We start from the raw sequence: 19,726 nt of genomic DNA, 5'->3' as shown, positions 1-19,726 counted from the left end.
GAAAACAATCAGATAACATCACATTTTGTCTCAGAGAGTTATTGATGGTGCATCATCCAGATTAAGGGTGTAGCCATGGGCACTCGCATGGGCTCCAGCTATGCCTGCCTCTTTGTGGGTTATGTGGAACAGTCTATGCTCCAAATCTATACTGGCACCGCTCCCCAACTTTTCCCCCGCTACATTGACAACTACAATTGGTGCTGCTTCCTGCACCCATGCTGAGCTCTTCAATTTCATCAACTTTGCTTCTAACTTTCACCCAGCCCTTAAATTCACTTGATCCATCTCGGACACTTCTCTCCCCTTTCTTGATCTCTCGGTCTCCATCTCTGGGGACAGACATCTTCTACAAACCCACTGACTCCCATAACTATCTTGACTATACCTCTTCCCACCCTGCCCTATGCAAAAATGCCATTCCCTATTCCCAGTTCCTCCGTCTCTGTCGCATCTGCTCCCAGGATGAGGCTTTCCGTTCCAGGATTTCTCAAATGTCCTCTTTCTTTCAAGATCGTGGTTTCCCTTCTGGCGTCATCAAAGATGCCCTCACCCGCATCTCCTCCACTTCCCGCACTTCAGCCCTCAACCCATCCTCCTATCACCACAACAGGGACAGGGTCCCCCTTGTCCTCACCTGTCACCCCACCAGCCTCCGGATCCAACACATTATCCTCCGCAAATTCCGCCACCTTCAACAGGACCCCACCACCAAGCACATCTTTCCCTCACTACCCCTCTCAGCTTTTCGCAGGGATCGTTCCCTCCGTGACTACCTGTTCCACATGTCCCTTCCTACAGAACTCCCACCTGGCACTAATCCCTGTAAGTGCAAATGCTACACCTGTCCCCACACCTCCCCCCTTACCACCATTCAGGGCCCCAGACAGTCCTGCCAGGTGAGGCACACTTCACCTGCGAGTCTGCTGGAGTTGTCTATTGCATCCGGTGCTGCCGGTGTGGCCTCCTCTACATCGGCGAGACCCGACGCAGATTGGGGAACCGCTTCGTCGAGCACCTCCGCTCCATCCGTCACAATAGACAGGACCTCCCAGTTGCCACCCACTTCAACTCTACCTCTCATTCCCAACTAGATATGTCCATACATGGCCTCCTCTACTGCCATGATGAGGCCAAACTCAGGCTGGAGGAGCAGCACCTCATCTACCGTCTGGGTAGCCTCCAGCCTGGTGGTATGAACATTGAATTCTCCAATTTCCGGTAATTCCCTCCCCATCCCCCTATCCCAGGTCCCTCTCTGCCTCTCTCCCCTTTCAACTTTCTGCTCCTTTATCTCTACAGTTCTTTCATGTTTATCCCCTCGCCCCTTTATCTTTCCTCTGATTGGTTTTCCACCAGGCGCCTCTAGCCCTACCCTCTCCCCTATCTCTATTACTGGGCTTCGGCCCTCTCTTCCCCCCATTCCTGATGAAGGGTCTCGGCCCGAAATGTTGGCTACTCTTTTCTCACGGATGCTGCCTGACCTGCTGAGTTCTTCCAGCGCTGTGTACGTATTGTTAGAAAACACTATTTTTAATAATAGTTTTTTAAAGATTTTTCTTTTTAACAAGTTAGTTGTTTGTCACAGTATGTGGATGTTCATCGCCACTCACTGGCAGAAAATAGTATAGCAACTAAACAAATGGTTTATCACCTTCCTCATTTTTCTTTAGCTAAGTATCAGCACATTACCCACGTGATGTAATTGTTTTAATTGTGTATCTATTAGCAAGCTTTTTCTCTATCGAAGGAATTTCTTTACCTTGTCTATAAAAGTGAGTGATTTTTCACAAGTGACGTGCTGGCTTCTTCACTCTTTTGTCTATACAACTCTTGGCATCATTTCTCAGCTCTTTCTGTAGTTTGCTTTGTACTTGTATGTTTGCTTGCATTCTAAAATAAACTGAAATCTTGGAATTAAGACAGCTCGCCAGTTTTGACTCCCAGGAAACACTGAGGATCAGAAAGTAAACAGAGATCCAACAGTCTCTGCCACAGACCGTTTGGTAATAAAAGAGAGTCATAAATCGCTGGGGCTGGAAAATGTAACCCACGTGAAGAGAAGATCCTGCCTCACCGACCTATTGGAATTTTTTAATGTAATCTCATATGAGATTGACAAGGGAGAGGCTGTGGATGTTGTGTATTTGTATTTCCAAAAGGCCTTTGATAAGGTGCTGCATAAGAGGTTGCTTAATAAGATGAGGGCCATAGAATTACAGGAAGGATATTGGAATGGGTGGAGTATTGGCTGATAGGCAGAAAGCAAAGAGTGGGAATACAGGGATCCTATTCTGGTTGGTTGCCGGTCACTAGTGGTGTTCCGCAGGGGTTGGTGTTGGGGCCTCTTCTTTTTACACTGTATAGTGATGATTTAGATTATGGATTAAACGGTTTTGTGGCTAAGTTTGTGGATGACACCAAGATCAGTGGAAGAGCAGGAAGTGTTGAAGAAATGGAAAGGTTGCAGAGAGACTTGGTCAGTTTAGGAGAGTGGGTATAGAAATGGCAGATGAGATACAATGTTGAGAAATGTACAGTTGCACATTTTGGAAGAAGAAACAATCGGGCAGATTATTATTTAAATGGGGAGAAAATTCAAAAATCGGAAGTGCAAAGGGACTTGGGGGTCCTAGTGCAGGATACCCTAAAGGATGACCAGCAGGTTGGATTGGCAGTAAGGAAAGCGAATGCTATGTTGGCATTCATTTCAAGAGGAATAGTGTATAAGAGTAAGGAGGTGTTGATGAGGCTCTATGGGGCACTGGTGAGACCCCATTTGGAAAACTGTGTGCAGTTCTGGGCCCCCTATCTTAGAAAGGATGTGCTGATGTTGGATAGAGTTCAGAGAAGATTCACTAGGATGATTCCTGGAATGCAGGGACTAACATACGGGGAGCGTTTATTGGCTCTTGGATTGTATTCATTAGAGTATAGAGGAATGAGAGGGGATCTCATAGAAAGATTTCGAATGTTGGAAGGGTTGGACAGAGTAGATGTGGAAAGGCTGTTTCCCTTGGTGGGTGAGTACAGAACAAGAGGTCACAGTCTTGGAATTAGAGGGTACCCATTTAAAACAGAGATGAGGAGAATTCTTTTTTAGCCAGAGGGTCGTGGATTTATGGAATTTGTTGCCACATACAGCTGTGGAGGCCCAATCACTGAAGGTTTTTAAGCAAGAGATTGACAGGTATCTGATTGGTCAGGGTATCAAGGGATATGGGAAAAAAGCCGGAAATTGGAGCTAGACGGGAGAATAGTTTAGCTCATGATTGAATGGCGGAGCAGACTCGATGGGCCAAATGGCCTACTTCTGCTCCTTTGTCTTGTGATCTTGTGTTTCTGGCATCACAATCAATGCTCTGAAATTTGTAGCTGGGGTCAGTGAGGATTTCCTCTGAAACTTGAGCAAATCCCACCCTGAATTCAAATGGGAAACAAGCAGTTTTTTAAAAATTTTAATATGCGAAATAGAAAGGAAAAAAGAACCTTTTGCAAAGTGTAATATACATGCAAGAAGTAAAGTAAACTTGAGTAGAATCATGTGGGACAAGAACCCTGTATCTGTCCCGATACAGACTGTCCACTTGAAATGTTGTCCCTCCCTTTCTTTCCATAGATGTTGCCTGACCTGTTCAGATCATCTGGCAGTTTAAATTTTCCTCCAGATTTTGACATCTGCAGTCTCTGTCTTCAAGAGAATTCTGTTCCTGATTAAATACATAGAACATGGACTCCTCATCACAAGAAAACTGCACTGGGAGAGACAAGGGAATGACCTCAAGACAACATATTTGATCCAAGCACTGGTGCCCAATAGATACCATTGTCTTTGGGGCAAGGATCATTAAGGGTGTTGGAATGATGGGAGGTAATAGCAACTGGACAATTGCTTAATCACTGATAGAACAGTGTGGAAGAACGTCAATTTGCCTATTAAATCTATGGTGGTTATATTCAAGAACAAACCAGAATTTCTCTCTCTTGTCTCTCCCCTTATTCTGCAGTTTGTCTTCCTTTGAATATTCCATTTCCCATTTGAATGTCACAATTGGATCAGCTTCCTCTATCGGCACACCAGTGATTTCGAGACACAAGCCTATCACTTGGTAAATCATTCTTTCCTATTGTGACCTTCTGTCAAACCACTAATTCTATATCCTCCCCATTCACCAATATCCGGGATGCTGGAGATCTCCCAGAATTCTCACAGTGGGATTGGATGGGGCCACTGGAAAAAGTCAAAAGCATGTGAATGCTCTTTTTAAATTCTCTTGCCCCAAACAGTATTCAACCTCCTCTCTTGATTTGATTGGGCCACCAGAAAAAGCCAAAAGCCTGCAAATGCTTCATTATAAATCTCTCACTCTGACCTAAATGTAACCTTTTCTCTTAATTCAATTGGGTGAGCAGAAAAACTTCAGTAGAACTCCCATCACTCACATCCCTTTTACACTGGTGACACAGCAGTGTAAACAGCAAACAGTTTCCAACTCCTCAGAGTGCACATCACACACAACCTCTCATGGTCCACAAAACTCATCCTACATGATAGAGGTAGCTCACCAGTGCAAATTTCTGAGGAGGATGAAGAGAGCTGGACTTTGCAAATCCACACCCACATCATTGGACAGATGTGCAGTAGAGAGCATCACAACAAGCTACTTGGTGATGCAAAGCCAATTTCACAACATATGCCAGTGACATTGAACCTGATTCTGATTCTGATTTTTCTGGTCCACCAACTGCACTGCAGCGGAGAGGACGATTCTACAACAGGTAGTCAAAACTGTCCATTGCATCAGCTTATCCACCATCAACGAGGCTACACAGCATCCATGCCAGGAACATTAGACTCAAAAACAGTTACTTTCCCCAAGTAGTAAGGGTGATCAACACCCCCCACCCACTAACTCCACCACTACCACTACCATATTATTTCCTCTCAGCCACCTTATGGGCAGCCTTCCATCACTTTATGGACATAAAATGAATCCACCTAATAATAAAACCTATTTATGTATTATTATTTGTGGTGTTTTTTATTATTATTGTGTTCTTTATCTTATTGCATTTTTGTGTTATTGTCCAGAGTAACAATTATTTTGTTTTCATTTAGACTTGTGTTCAGGAAATCATATTAAACAATCTTGAATCTTGGAGATGAATCTTGGTATTTTTGTGATTAGAAATACCTTCACAGATATTACCTGCACTTCCTCCTTTCCAAACAAAACAATTCCAGCTGCTCCATTGTCTAACTGATGTCCATTATTCCTGGAATTATCCTAATATTTTCTCAGGGTGACTCATCCCTCCTCTGATACTGTGTCCTGAATTATGGATCAAATACACTTAGGGATAATATAAACAGATATAAAACTGATTCTCCTTTTGTCAGAATCAGTTTTATATATGAATTTACATCATTATTTCCTTCCACTCTTACATCCTGATTATTTAGGTTGTGAAAGGATTACTAACAAATGAGATGATATCATCAGAAGGTTATGTGTACATTTTGGCTGTTCTTGCTGTGGAGATGGTGTGAATACTACATACAGTGTCACGAATATAAGTCTCACATCTCTGTGTCTGTCAGTGATAGAGAAATAATGTTAATACTCCAGATCGTTGTCAGTGATATGATACTTGCACACCCAGACTGTTAGTTGGTTAAGGGTGAAGCTAACATCAGTATTGGTGTCTATGAGGTGGGTGAAATGACGATGTAGGAGCAGACATCTGTATCCAAGTGTAGATGGTGCATGTCATACAGACAGTAGCATTCCCAATCTCCTGAGTACAGTTGTCCTCCATTGTGCCAGAGATTGCAGTGTGGGAGTTGCTGTCACAGAATCTTCACTTAAGTGTGTGGTACATTTTGTAGATAGTATACACTGCATTCACGGTATATCAGTGGTGGAGGGAATGAACTGGGGTGTGGGTGGACAGACCGTATACATCACCAAATGTACCAACACGTGAGGTGGCATCGATCAAACCTACAGATCTGTAAAGTAGCAAAAGAGGCAAAGAATGGACAAAGAACAGTCCCATCAAGAAGAGATCAGATCAAGCCTCTGCAGTCCTGCCACATGCAGGTGTGAACGATGATGGATTATTAAATGTGAAAGAAATGAGTCGACTCCAATAGAACCAACTTCCAGGAGGGTGGAGCCCAGCACATGAGAGCTAAAGACAAGGCATGAATGCTTTGTGATGAACTTCCCTCAGAAATGGTATGAAACAGTTCAGATTAGATTAGGTTGGTTTATGGCCGTGTACACCAGGGTGCAATCAAATTCCTTCTTCACGTGAAGCTGGTAGAGCTACCAATAAACATGATGATAGGAAATACATTTATAAGCAGAGAAACAGCACAATGGTACAGGGATTGTTGTGCAGTGGGAGGTAATGCCACAAAACAACACACTACAGTGACAGAAACAGAATAAAGAAGAGAATGGTATGAGAACGTGGCAACACCACCAGGAAGGAGATGTGAAAGAATTGATCAGCTCAGGAGACTGATATCAAGGGGAAAAGATGTTCTTCAGTCTGGGTATTCCAGTTTTCCAGCTTCTCAACATTCTCCAGAAGGTAGCAGACTGAAAGGGGAATGGTCAGCATGGTATGCATCCTTGACAACACCACGAGTCTTCCTGAGGCAATGCACCGTGAGGGCTGACTGGATGGGAGGAATTAACAAGCCTCTGATGGACTGGGCTGTGTTTAGCACTATCTTCAGGTTCAGATAGTCAACAGCAGAGCAGTTCCTTTACAGGAGTGTGATGCAACTTGTCCAAGTGCTTTCTACACAAGTCTGTAGAAATTTGAGAGAATCCTGGCAGACATACTAATACAGAGACATAATAAAAGGAATATGCTAATGAACTTTCTTGATCACAACATCAGTGTGAAGCAAACTGGTGAGGTTGCTGGTAACATGAGTGCCAAGGAACTTCAAGCTGTTGAATATTTTTACTGCAGCTCCGTCGATGAGTTGGTGCTGTACCTGGCCACAGATTTCCTGACACAGTGGAATCCTCCTGTGCACTGTTTCATCCCACACTATTCAGCAGTCCCTCTGTGCCCTAGTGGTTGCAGATGTCAGAAGAACACCTCCAGTTATTGACACTTCAGTCAAACTGGCTGCTCATAATAACTGACAGTCTCTGGGTCTCAGTGAACAGGGCCTGGTCAAAAGACAGTCTGTTTCAGATCGGAAAGTGGGAGAGCAGAAACAGTGAGACAGGCAGAGTTGTGTGACAAACAGAAATCACAGACAACTTGTATTAAATAAAATGATGTGACCAGCAGGTTTTCAAACCCTGGCAGCTTTATATAGGGGAAGCTGCAAAGAGGAAGGAGAAGAGAATTATTTTCACACCATGAGACTCCAGAAGAACATCTACGGTATATTTTCTGAGCAAGAAAGATCTCCAACCATGTCCTGCTCTTTCAGTATCATCAAGAGAACATGGCCACAATCACCTTGATGGAACTTTGGAGATGAATTGGGAATGTGATGAGGCCAACTCCATCATCAAGATTTATGGATCCCTGAAGGATGGAAGAAGCACAGGAGACCAAAGTCACTCTCCAGGGAGAGTGGAAATCAGAGTGAGATGGATACATTTCTGCTGCTGTATTTAGTTTTCAACTATTAAATCCACACAGACTGGCTGCATCACAGCCTGATATGGAAACATCAATGCCCTTGATTGGAAAATCCTACAAAAAGTAATGGATATAACCCAATCCATTACGGGTGAAGTCCTCCCCACAAGGGAGCACATCTACATGAAACATTGTTGCAGGAAAGCAGCATCCATCATTAGGGACTCCCACCATCCAGGACATATTCTCTCCTCGCTGCTGGTATCAGGAAGAATGTACAGGAGCCTCCGGACTCACACCACCAGGTTCAGTAACTGTTATTACTCCTCAGCCATCAGACTCTTGAACTAAAGGGGATAAATTCACTCAACCTCACTTTCCCCATCACTGAATGTTCCCACAAGGTATGGACTCATTTTGAAGGAATCTTCATCTCATTTTCTCAATATTTATTGCTTATTTCTTATTATTCTTTTTTTTTGTCTTTTGAACACTGGTTGAATGCCCAAGTTATTACAGTCTTTTATTGATTCTATTATGACTATTATTCTATTAGAGGTTTATTGAGTATGCCTGCATGAAAGTCAATCTCAGGATTGTATATAACTATATTGGACTCTAAGAACTCTGGGTACAGCAGGTCTAGCACATCAGTGAGCTGCTCATTGTTCACAGTAGCTGGCCAGAGTGTCGTAGGAGCTGGTCTGTGGTTCAGAGGAGGAGAGGCCAGCCAGCAGGTCAGAGAAGAAGCAGGTCAATGGGCTGGAGGAGCCAGATTGTGTTTGGAGGACCTGACCTGTGCTGCTGCCTGCTACTCGAAGGCATTGGTGTGAAGGGGGTGTGCAGTGAAACCTTGAGTGACTGTCTTGAACACTTCTCTTGCAATTCCAAGACCCTGTTGGATATTGATTGCCTTTTTGGTGGAAAGACGGACGGTCAGGCAACAACATAACCTTTGTTTTAGCAAGGACTAGGCCTCATCGAGGGCTTGCATGCTGTTGCAGTCTAGGAGAGGAGACACTGGAGGTTGTGTAGTGTGGTGTCCATGCTCATTTGGGCGTTTGACGCCCCCGCCAGTGCTGCCCTCTAGTGTTCAATCTGTGGAATGACAGGCTGAGTTGCTGGGAATCATCAGTTTGCAGGAATTGTCGCTCAGGGTTTTGGACTAAAAATGTGTTTTCTTGCGTGACTATGTCTTTTTTTCCTTCCTCGCTATTTTGTATGTGCTTGCATATTTTGCACGTTGGACCCAGAAGAATGCTGTCGCATTCAGCTGTATCCATGTATGGTTGAATGGTAATTAAACTTGATTTGATTCAACTTGATATGGTGACATAACTTTGCTAATAAATTTACTTTGAACTTTATTAAATCTGTAACTTCCTCAGTTCCAGAGATATGTTTTGATTTAAGATACTGCTTTGTTTCTCTCTCCATAGGTAATGGCTGTCAAGTGTTTTCATGTATTTTATCTATGATTTGCAACATATGCGATCAGTTTCCCTCAGTGAGAATTTCATTCTGCCTTTTGTAACTCACATGCCAATTTGGACTGAAGTTCATTTACTTATTGCCCATTAGTAAAGGGTACAGAGGAGATTTACCAGGATGCTGCCTGGTTTAGAGAGTATGGATTATGATCAGAGATTAAGGGAACTAGGGCTTTACTCTTTGGAGAGAAGGAGGATGAGAGGGGACATGATAGAGGTGTACAAGATATTAAGAGAAATAGAGTGGATAGCCAGTGCCTCTTCCCCAGGGCACCACTGCTCAGTACAAGAGGACATGGCTTTAAGGAAAGGGGAGGGAAGCTCAAGGGGGATATTAGAGGAAAGTTTTTTACTCAGAGAGTGGTTGGTGTGTGGAATGCACTGCCTAAGTCAGTGGTGGAAGCAGATATACTAGTGAAGTTTAAGAGACTGCTAGACAGGTATATGGAGGAATTTAAGGTGGGGGGGTTATATGGGAGGCAGGGTTTGAGGGTCGACACAACATTGTGGGCCGAAGGGCCTGTAATGTGGTGTACTATTCTATTATGCTGCTGGCATTTACTGCAGCAATGAAGGTCTTCCATCCCTGTTGGTACTTGGTCATCTTCTCTATTGTGCCCCAGCTGTAGTTCTGGTTCCTCCTTTCTGCCTCTATGGTATGGTGTCAAGTTGTCTTTGGTCTCCTGTGTGTCCTCCATCGTTCATGTTGATGATGGAGCTGGCCTCATCATGTTCCCAAACCCTATCCTACGTTTCCTCATGGTGATTATGGCAATGTCCTCTTCATGAAACTGAAGGATTAGGGTGTGTTGGAGATCTTTATTTGCCAGAAAATACAGCGGGTCTTCTGGAAGCGCATGGTGTTGAAACAATTTGGTACCTTGCAATATTAACCTGCAAATAATGGGAGTCAGAGGAACACCACCCAATCTGGCCGCTCACAATAACTGACAGTCTGGGTCTCAGTGTAACAGGCACAGAGGGGCCACTGGACCATGTGGATGAAACAGGACACAGCAGGATTCCACTGTGCCAGAAGGTCCCGATTCACTGCAGATCTTCAGATGAATATGTCACATGGAAAATTCAGACATGGAAATGACAGGAGATTCATTCACCAGTTGGTACCTTGCAGACAGTGCAGGGCTCTACAATGGCATTCTGTACAATCCATGCTTTCTCCTGGTGTCTATGCCCATCAGACATCATTCCCCCTCCCACTCATTCTCCTTATTTCTTTCCATTTCCATTATTCTCTTGGTCAATCTCTTTCTTGATCTCTGATTTTATTTTCTCTCTCCTTCAGTCTCTTCTCCTTTGTCTTCTCTGCTTCAGGTTCACATATATCTGATCCATTCTCTCACCATCTCACTCATTCTTTCTTCTCCCCATCACTCTTTCTCTCCATTCCCATTCTGACTCTCTCTCCTTCTCCCTCTTTGCAGCTTCCCCTGTATAAAGCTGCCAGGGTTTCAAAACCTGCAAGTCACATCATTTTATTTCATACAATTTGTGTGTGATTTCTGTTCTTCACACCACACTGCCTGTCTCACTGTTTCTGCTCTCCCACTTTCCAATCTGAAACAGACTGTCTTTTCAATCAGCCCCTGTTCTTCATTAAGGATACCAGTGGCTTATTTGTGTCCATGAAAAATCTTCAGTGCCAAATAACTGGACTAGATCAGCCAGCAGCAACCCCGTGCTTTTAGAAAGTAGCTTCAATGTGGATTTGATCTGAACTCTTGCTCATGGGACTCAACGTTAGTAATTCTTTTGCTTCGTTTGCTATTTTACACGAGAGTGAACGTGCTCATTGACATCTCATGAGTTGGCAAATTTGGTGATGTACACAGTCTGCCCAGCTACACTCCATTTCAGTCCTTCCACCAATGATGCACTGCGGATATTGTCTGTCTGGTGTTTCAAGAGTATTTTTTCTCTGCAACCTAACCTGAGCAGGTTTTATTTTGCAAACACGAGGAAATCTGCAGATGCTGGAAATTCAAACAACAACACACACAAAATGCTGGTGGAACACAGCAGGCCAGGCAGCATCTATAAGGAGAAGCACTGTCGATGTTTCGGGCCGAGACCCTTCGTCAGGACTAACTGAAAGGAAAGATACTAAGAGATTTGAAAGTAGTTGGGGGAGGGGGAAATGCGAAATGATAGGAGAAGACCAGAGGGGGTGGGGTGAATCTGAGAGCTGGAAAGGTGATTGGAAAAAGTGATACAGAGCTGGAGAAGGGAAAGGATCATGGGACGGGAGGCCTCAGGAGAAAGAAAGGAGGGGTGGGGGAAGCACCAGAGGAAGATGGAGAACAGGCAAAAAACTAAATATGTCAGGGATGGGGTAAGAAGGAGAGGAGGGGCATTAACGGAAGTTAGAGAAGTCAATGGTCATGCCATCAGGTTGGAGGCTACCCAGCCAGTATATAAGGTGTTGTTCCTCCAACCTGAGTTTGGATTCATTTTGCTTTGGTGATGGTTACATTCTGCCTGTGGTAGCCCAGATGCTAATTTGAACTGACCTGATATAGGGATTCAACAGTTTCTTTCCAGCCATTAATGCTGCTGAAATCACTGTGTTTCTCCAGCAGATTGTGCGTTGCTCTGGATTCCAGTATCTGCAGTTTCTTGAGTCTGGATTGAAGTTGACTTGACGGAAAGCATTTGGTATCTTGTAGTGACAACCTTCAACCACTGGGGGTCAGAGCAACACCTCTGAAATAAGGTATTGAGGATTCAGTCAAACTGGCTGCTGTAATAGCAAACTCAAGCCACAGGGTGTCAGTGTTACAGACAGACAGAGAGGGGTTGTTGTTGGTTTTGGGTGTAACAGTGGACAGGATGATTGTGACAGGAGGTCCTGAGACTACAGGAATTCTTCAGGTGAATTGTCACACTGCAACATGGTTTCCACCCACACCCCAAAGACATGCTTGTCAGTAGGTTTATTGGCTAATGTAAATTGTCCTCAGTGTAGATTGATAGTGTTCTACAGGCCTTTAGCACAAGTCATCCATACCAACCAAGGTGTCGATCGAAGTTAGTCCCATTTTCCAGTGTTTGGCCCATAACCTTCCAAAATGATCCTCTCCATGAACCTGACCAAGTCCTTTTAAAAGTTGTTATTTACTTAACTCAACCCCTTCCTCTGGTTGCCTATTCCACACTTTCTGCCATTTCTGCTTTTAAAAGCCTTAAGGTTCCTATTAAATTTTACATCTCTCAACTGAAAACTTTGCACTCTAGTTCTTGATTCTCCAATTTCAGGTAAAAGACTGTTCATTTACCACAGCTGTGCCCCTCGTAATTTTATGCATCTTTATGAAATTGCCTCTGAGTCTCCTGCACTCCAAGGAATATAGCCTTAGCTTGTCGAACCTCTCCCCATAACATAGTCCCTTGAGTCCTGGCAACATCATTGTAAACCTTTTCTGCAACACACACAAAATGCTGGTGGAACACAGCAGGCCAGGCAGCATCTATAGGAGAAGTACTGTCGACGTTTTGGGCTAAGACCCTTCATCAGGACCTTTACTGCACTTATTTAGTTTAATGGCATCTTTTCTGCAGCTTACTGATTGAAAATGAACACAATTCTCTAAGTACAGCCTCACAGATGCCTTGAAGAACTGCACTGTGACCTCCCAACATTCACACTCAATGATCTGTCTAATGAAGGGCAGCATTCACCATCCTATCTACTTCTGATTCCACTTTCAGTGAACCATGTCCTTTCAATCCAAAGTCCCTCTGTTCCACAACACTGTCCAGGTTCCCACCATTTACTGTGAAAGTCCCATCTTAGTTTGACTTTACAAAATGCAACACCTCACACTTATCTGAATTAAAATCCAGTTGCCACTCCTCTGCTCATTTACTCAGCTAATCAACATATGCCTGTAACGTTTATAATCTTCTTCACAATTCACTTTCCCCTTTGTTTTAATGTCAGCTGTGAATGTACTAACCATGTTTTGTACATTTGTATCAAAATCTTTGATGCAGATGACAAACAACAAATAACCAAGCACTGACACCTGAGATGCACCTATTGTCACAGACATACTCCCTGTACACCCATAACAGTGTGGTCAGGTACAGCACCAACTCATTAATGGAGCTGTACCTGGCCACACAGTTATGGGTGTACAGGGAGTATGTCCCTGTCACAACTCCCACACTGCAAACTCTGGCACAATGGAGGACAACCATACTCAGGCCATTGGGAATGCTCCTGTCTGTATGACATACACCATCTGCAATTGGAAACAGATGTCTGCTCCTGCATTGTCATTTCACCCACCTCATAGACACCAACAATGATGTGAGCCCCACCCTTAAGCAACTAACAGTCAGTATATACTATAACAGACAGTATATAATATTCACACCATCTCCACAGCAAGAACAGCCAAAATGTACAGGTAACCTGCTGATGACATCATCTCATTTATTTGTCATCCCTTTACAGCCCAAATAATCAGGATGTAAGAGGGAAGGAAGGGTGTGAGATACTGATTATGCCACAGCAGAGTATTATGTCCAATCAAAACACAATATCAGCGGGCCAATGAAAAAACATTAGAGAATATTAGAATGATTCTAGAGATGATGGACATGACATGTGGAAAATAGAACAGTTGGAATTGCTTTGTTTGCAAAGGATGATGTCAAAGGGTATCCATGAAGGTATTTATAATCAGAGTCAAAATGGATGAAGACAGAAATTGTTGTCATTGGTGAATGTAGAGGGTGTGGAATGAGTGAGGTGATGAAAGGATCAGAGTCACATCAGGAAGGAATGTTTTATGCAGTGAGAGGGTTGTGTCTAGAAATCACTGGTGAGCCTGGTAGAGGAAGCTGATCCAATTGTGATATTCAAAGGGGAAATGGAAAATTGAGAGGAAGACAAAGTGCAGAATGATGGGAGACAAGACAGGGAGACATGCTGGTTTTCTCTTGATTACAGCCAGCTCAGATTTAATTGGTAATCAACTTTCTTCCACACTATTCTGTTAGTGATTCTCAGTGACTGGTCTGTCCAGCTGCTATCACCTATCATTCCAACACTCTTAATGTTCCTTGTCCCGGAGACAATGCTATCTATCAGGTGTCAGGAACATGCTGACTCCAGCTTACAATCAGGTACAGGGCCATGAGACTTTCAAGTTTTCCAAAACAGCCTTTGGTAGAGACATCCAGATTATTTTCACAGCTAATCCAACCGAAGTAGAAGAGGCTCTCCTTCCTGACGACATGTATACATGTTCCTCAGCTGACTTTCGCCTGAACCCCAGGTGCTGGTAACATCAAGGTCCAACCTACTTTATCCGAGACCTAAACAACATGGAGACAACCAGACTTAACGGGAATCTCACGTTTTGACTACTGAACTTCACTTCACGATTTCTTTGCATCCGCCGACCGGTCTTATCAACGGCTGAGAACGTGACCGTGTATTCCAAACCCAACGGCCGAAGCTCGGGCGGGTCGGTCCTTAAGCAGTGATTGGATGATCGGCCATCACGTGGGGGTGTCTGTTGGCAGCGAGCTCGAGCTTGGGTTGTCGAGATTCTCACCAGAGGACGGGGAGACATGTTTGGTTGCCGGAAAAAAAGGAAGATTCGAGAAGAGAGTCGGGTTGGGTGCGCGGGTAGCGGCAAGCTCTGATTGGAGGATCGGCCTGGAGGTGACGTGTGACCGCTCCAGCTACTGCTTCTTTAACCGCTGATTGAAGATTCAAACTCCCGGTGTCCGCGCGAGCTGGGGGGAAGTGAGCACTCGGCAAATGGTCAAAGCGCGGGAGAAAGCGAGGGTGCGATTGGTTGAAGAGTAAAGACATGTGAAGAGGAGCCGAGAGCGCGAATCCCTCCAACGGCACAACCGCAGCGGCGGGAGAAAGGAGACGCCAGCGCTGAGCTGTCGTGTCCGGTGACTGAAGAAGCCCTTTGACGGAGGCGTGCACAAAGATTAACCAGACAACACAATTCGGGAAACATTCATTTCCTCGCGTCTCGGACCGGACAGTGGTGTGGTGTTGGAAGAGGTTCTGATTGTTTGACGTATGAACACTTGGTGGGTGGAGATGGAGAGGTTGTTGTATGACAGGCGGACTAGTGTGGAGTGTGAATACACAGGCTGGTGACTGAACTCAGATTATATGCTGGGTGTTTAGACAATAAATAGACGTTTATTTTGTTGTTCGAGGCTGGATCTGCAGGTACTGAGTATCATCTGGGAAACTGGGTGCTACAGAGATGAGACATTCACAGAGGTGGTCAGACCCAAAGTGCATACTTCAGATAGATGGGGAAGTATGGGGAGAATACACTCAGTACAGGCCATGTCGTACAGGCCTGTGGCCATTCCCCTCACAAGCAGGTATATGTTGGGACAAACAGTGGCTGAGATCCTGCAGAATGCGAATAGGGAGTTGGGTATGAACTTAAAACGCAGGACCTCAAGGGTAATGCTCACTGGATTACTCATGATGCCATGTGCTGGTTAGTATGAGAAATGGATAATAGTCCAGATTTTCCCCTGCAGCCGGCAATGGTGTAATATCCATCCCCTTCTCTCATCACCACCATCCAATCACCTAATCAGTCTTTCCAGTGAGGCTCAGGCTTCCATGCACCTCATCCATTGTTGACTATTGCATTCAGTGCTCTCAAGGTGACATAATTGCCGATGAGGGAATTGTTTTAAGGAGCATCTGCACTCCGGGCAACATGGCCATTGATAACTCCCACTTGGAAACTATTTCAATCCCCTTCCCCATTGCCACATCAACCTGTCTGGCTTTCACATCATTCACTGTCATGCTGAGGCCAAACACAAGCGTGAGGGACAGAACCTCATATTCCAGTCTGGTTATCTACAATCCAGTGGCATGAATATTGAATTCTGCAATTTATGGTAAACTTCTCCCCCACTGTCCCCTTTTCTTTCTCCTATCGTACACGTCTTTCATTCAAAACTCCCCAACACCAATGAGGGAATTTATTTCTGCCAAGCAAATTTTAAGGAAGAAGGAGTAACAGTGCCTGTGTGAATTTATTCACAAGGTCCCTTGGTCACCGTGGAGAGTGAGTAGAGGACAGAGTGAGATTTTTTTCTGCAACTGCACTCGATTTTCAACCACTAAATGTCTGATTTTTCTCAGCTCTGGTGATGTGATTGTGATACTAGTTTGTTTCTCTCTCCACATTGACTGACTGTCCGGTAATTTCAGTAGTTTTTATCTCTTATTTGTAACATGTGTAGTTATTTGTCCCTCAGTCATGATTTCATTCTTATGTTGGAGTTCAGATGCCAATTTTGTCTGAAGTCGATTTGATTCCATCAAAGTATTACCCTGCAATAATAACTGCAACCACTAGGGGTCAGAGGAACTACTCCAGATATTCAGCCTTCAGTTAAACTGACTGCTGTAATAGTAACCGACAGTCTCTGGGCGTCAGAGTAACAGTCAGGCACGGAAACGCTGCTGGACTGTGTGGGTGAAACAGTGTACAGGAGGATTCCACTGTGCTAGGAGGTCCTGAGATTACAGGAGCTCTTTAGATGAATATGTCACATTGAAAGTGACAGACACGGAAATGGCAGGGGTTCCATTCATCAGTTAGTATCTCACTGAAAGGATATTTATACAATCCCTGCTTTCTCTCAATGTCTTTTTCTGTCAATACATTAATTTCCCTGCAATAATTTGCATTTATAGAACTTCTTCAATAGAGCAGTGATCTGAGCTCTTGTTCATTGGACTCTGTTTTTGTTATTTTACAGTTGTGTTGATTTGATCATTGGCATCCACGAGTTGGTACATTTGGAGATGTATATGGTCTACTCACCGACATTCCAGTCCATTCCCGCCACTGCTGATGTAAAATGTATATTGCTTGTCCAGTGCTGGCAAGAGATTTTCCTCTTGATTTGCAACATAAGCAGGTTTTCTTTACTTTAGTAATTTAATTCTGTCCTTTTGTAACCCAGTTGAAACTGTCAAATCCCTGAGATATTTAAATCATCCTTAGATTGTGTGCCACTCCAGGTCCCAGGATCTACAGACGCTTGTGTCTGAACTGAAGTCAATTTGGCCAGATGACACTAACTCAGTCAAACAGACTGTTGTAATACTAACAGACAACCACTGGGGGTCAGAGTATCAGCCAGAGAGAGAGGGTGGAAGATGTGGGTGAAACAGTGCACAGGAGGGTTCCAGAGCCTCAGGAGTTACTGAGTTTGCAGGAGCTCTTCAGATGAATACATCACATTGAAATATGACATCCCTCTATATCCTAAATGCCTGCCTGTTGATAGGTTAATTGACCACTGTAAATTACACTTGCATTTGTGGAGTGAGAGGGTCAAAGAGTGTGGAAACTGGCCCTTTGGCGCATCTCCTGCATGCTGACCAAGATGTCCATTCAAGCTGGTCACCTTGACAGCATTTTGTGGGAACTTTTCCTATCCATTGCCCTCTTGGTTGTTTGCATCCCTACAAAATCTCCACTCAGTCTCCTACAAATCAAAGGTTTTCACCAGAGCTGAGGAAGTTACAGATTATTAGAGATTTTATAACCAAGCACAGTAACAGAAACATATCCAATCTCACTATTTACATTGACCTCCACAGTGACTGTGACTCCAAGATACAAATCATATTTTCTGTAATTTGTATATTCACTCCAAGGAAAGTCTGAGCCTAGACAATGTTTCCCTTCAACTCAGTCATGGCAACATTCTTGTAAATCATTTCTGTACTCTTTTCTGATTAATAACATCTTTTCTCCAGGAGCATCAATAAAAACTGAGCACAATACTCCAAATACAACCTCACCAGCACTTTCTACAATCACAACATGTGTTCCAAACTTCCATACACAGTGTTCTCACTGATGAAGAACAGTATAACAAAAGACTTCATCACCACCCTGTCTACCTGTGACTCCACTTTCAGTAAACCGTGTACTTGAACTCCAAAGTCCCTCTGTTCCACAGTACACACCGAGAACCTTTCATTCACTGTGAATCTCCTATCTTGGTTTAACTTTCCAAAGTATTGCACCTTGCACTTCCCTGAATGGAACTCCCATTTGCCACACTTCAGCCCTCTTACGGAGCTGAACGAGGAGCCACTGTAGCTTTGATAACCTTCTTTGCTCTTCACTTTACCACTTATTTTTTGTCGGGTTGCAACTCGTGAGGGACAGGTCATCCATTGATGTTGCAGCACACGGTTTAAAAAGAGTTTGGGTGTATTCAGGACTTTTCAGTGGGCTGCAATCATAGCGATTCAGTCTGCTTCGATAGCACTCGTCAGGGGCCAATAAAGAGAAGTGAGCTGTAAATGGGGCAGCCATTGTGTGAGTGGCCACTGTGGGATTGGCCAGTGTGAGAGTGGTCAGGTTTAGCTCAAAAGCCTTCCTTGTAATCAGGTGTGGGCAAGCACAGGTGGATGCTTTAAGGAAGTTTCAGGTAAGTTTTTTTTCCCACTTGGTACACAGCTAATTGCTCTGAGAATGGGTCAAGAGTTGGTGGTATGTTTGTTGTATGAGATGTGGTAACGTTTGGAGACATCCAGTTTCCCTGTTAAATACATTTGTATGAAGTGCACCGAGCTGCAGCTCCTTAGAGACTGTCCAAAGGAATTGGAGCTGCAGCTCAATGACCTTTGGCTCTTGAGGGAAAATGAGGAGGTGATAAATAGGAGCAATAGTAAGGTAGTCAGCCCTAAGTTACAGGAGATGGGTACCTGGTGACTGTCAGTAGAGGGAAAGGAAAGAGGCAGCCAGTGCAGAGAACCCCTGTGGCTGTTCCCTTCAATAATAATTAAAATGCTTTGGATACTGTTGGGAAACAACCTATTGGGGGCAGCCACGGTGACCTGATTTCTGCCACTAAAAGTGTTTCAGTGGCTCAGGAAAGGGTGGGGTTTGGGGGTAAGAGGAGTGCAGTAGTAATTGAGGATTCCATAATTAGAGGGCCAGACAGCAGATTCTGCAGACATGAAGATGGTATGTTGTCTCACAGCTGCCAGAGTCGGGGATGTCTCAGATCAGGTCCACAGCATTCTAAAGGGGAAGGTGAACAGCTGGAAGATGTGATACATAACACAAAAATACAACTGCAGATGCTGTGGATCAAAGAATACATACACAATGCTGGAAGAACTCAGCAGGTCAGGCAGCATCCGTGAGAAAAGAGCAGCCAACGTTTCAGGCCGAGACCCTTCATCAGGACCCTTCTCGGCCCGAAACGTTGGCTACTCTTTTCTCATGGGTGCTGCCTGACCTACTGAGTTCTTCCAGCATAGGTGTGATACATATTGGTACCAATGACAGGATGGAAAAGAGAGAAAGTCTGGAAGAGAGAATACAGGGAGTTGATTAGCAAGCTGAAAAGCAGGACCTCCAGGGTGGTAATCTCTGGACTGCTGCCTATCCCATGCACCATCAAGGGTAAGAAAATGATGATATGGCAGATGAATGCACAGTTGTGGAATTGGTACAGGGAGCAGGGTTTCAAATTTCTAGATCATTTGGGATCTCTTCTGGGGAAGGACTGATTTGTACATGAAGGACAGCTAACACCTGAACCTG

At 44.2% G+C, this 19,726-nt stretch overlaps 1 protein-coding gene across 1 annotated transcript in view; it reads right to left on the bottom strand.

The window, feature by feature from the left end:
* The window catches only part of LOC140716290 (immunoglobulin mu heavy chain-like), a 115,233-nt gene extending 98,242 nt beyond the window's left edge, over positions 1-16,991 (bottom strand). The window contains exons 1-2 of the mRNA XM_073028892.1: positions 16,976-16,991; positions 14,702-15,068 (exon numbers count right to left, since the gene is read on the bottom strand). Of these exons, the coding sequence (XP_072884993.1) occupies positions 14,702-15,068; positions 16,976-16,991 (383 nt within the window). The remainder of the gene's footprint in view (positions 1-14,701; positions 15,069-16,975) is intronic.
* Positions 16,992-19,726: the final 2,735 nt, after the last annotated feature.

This window comes from Hemitrygon akajei, chromosome 25 (assembly GCF_048418815.1).
Source record: "Hemitrygon akajei chromosome 25, sHemAka1.3, whole genome shotgun sequence".
In the NCBI taxonomy this organism is placed as follows: domain Eukaryota; kingdom Metazoa; phylum Chordata; class Chondrichthyes; order Myliobatiformes; family Dasyatidae; genus Hemitrygon; species Hemitrygon akajei.
Note: the sequence above shows the minus strand (reverse complement) of the source record. Positions and strands in the feature narration are given on the sequence as shown.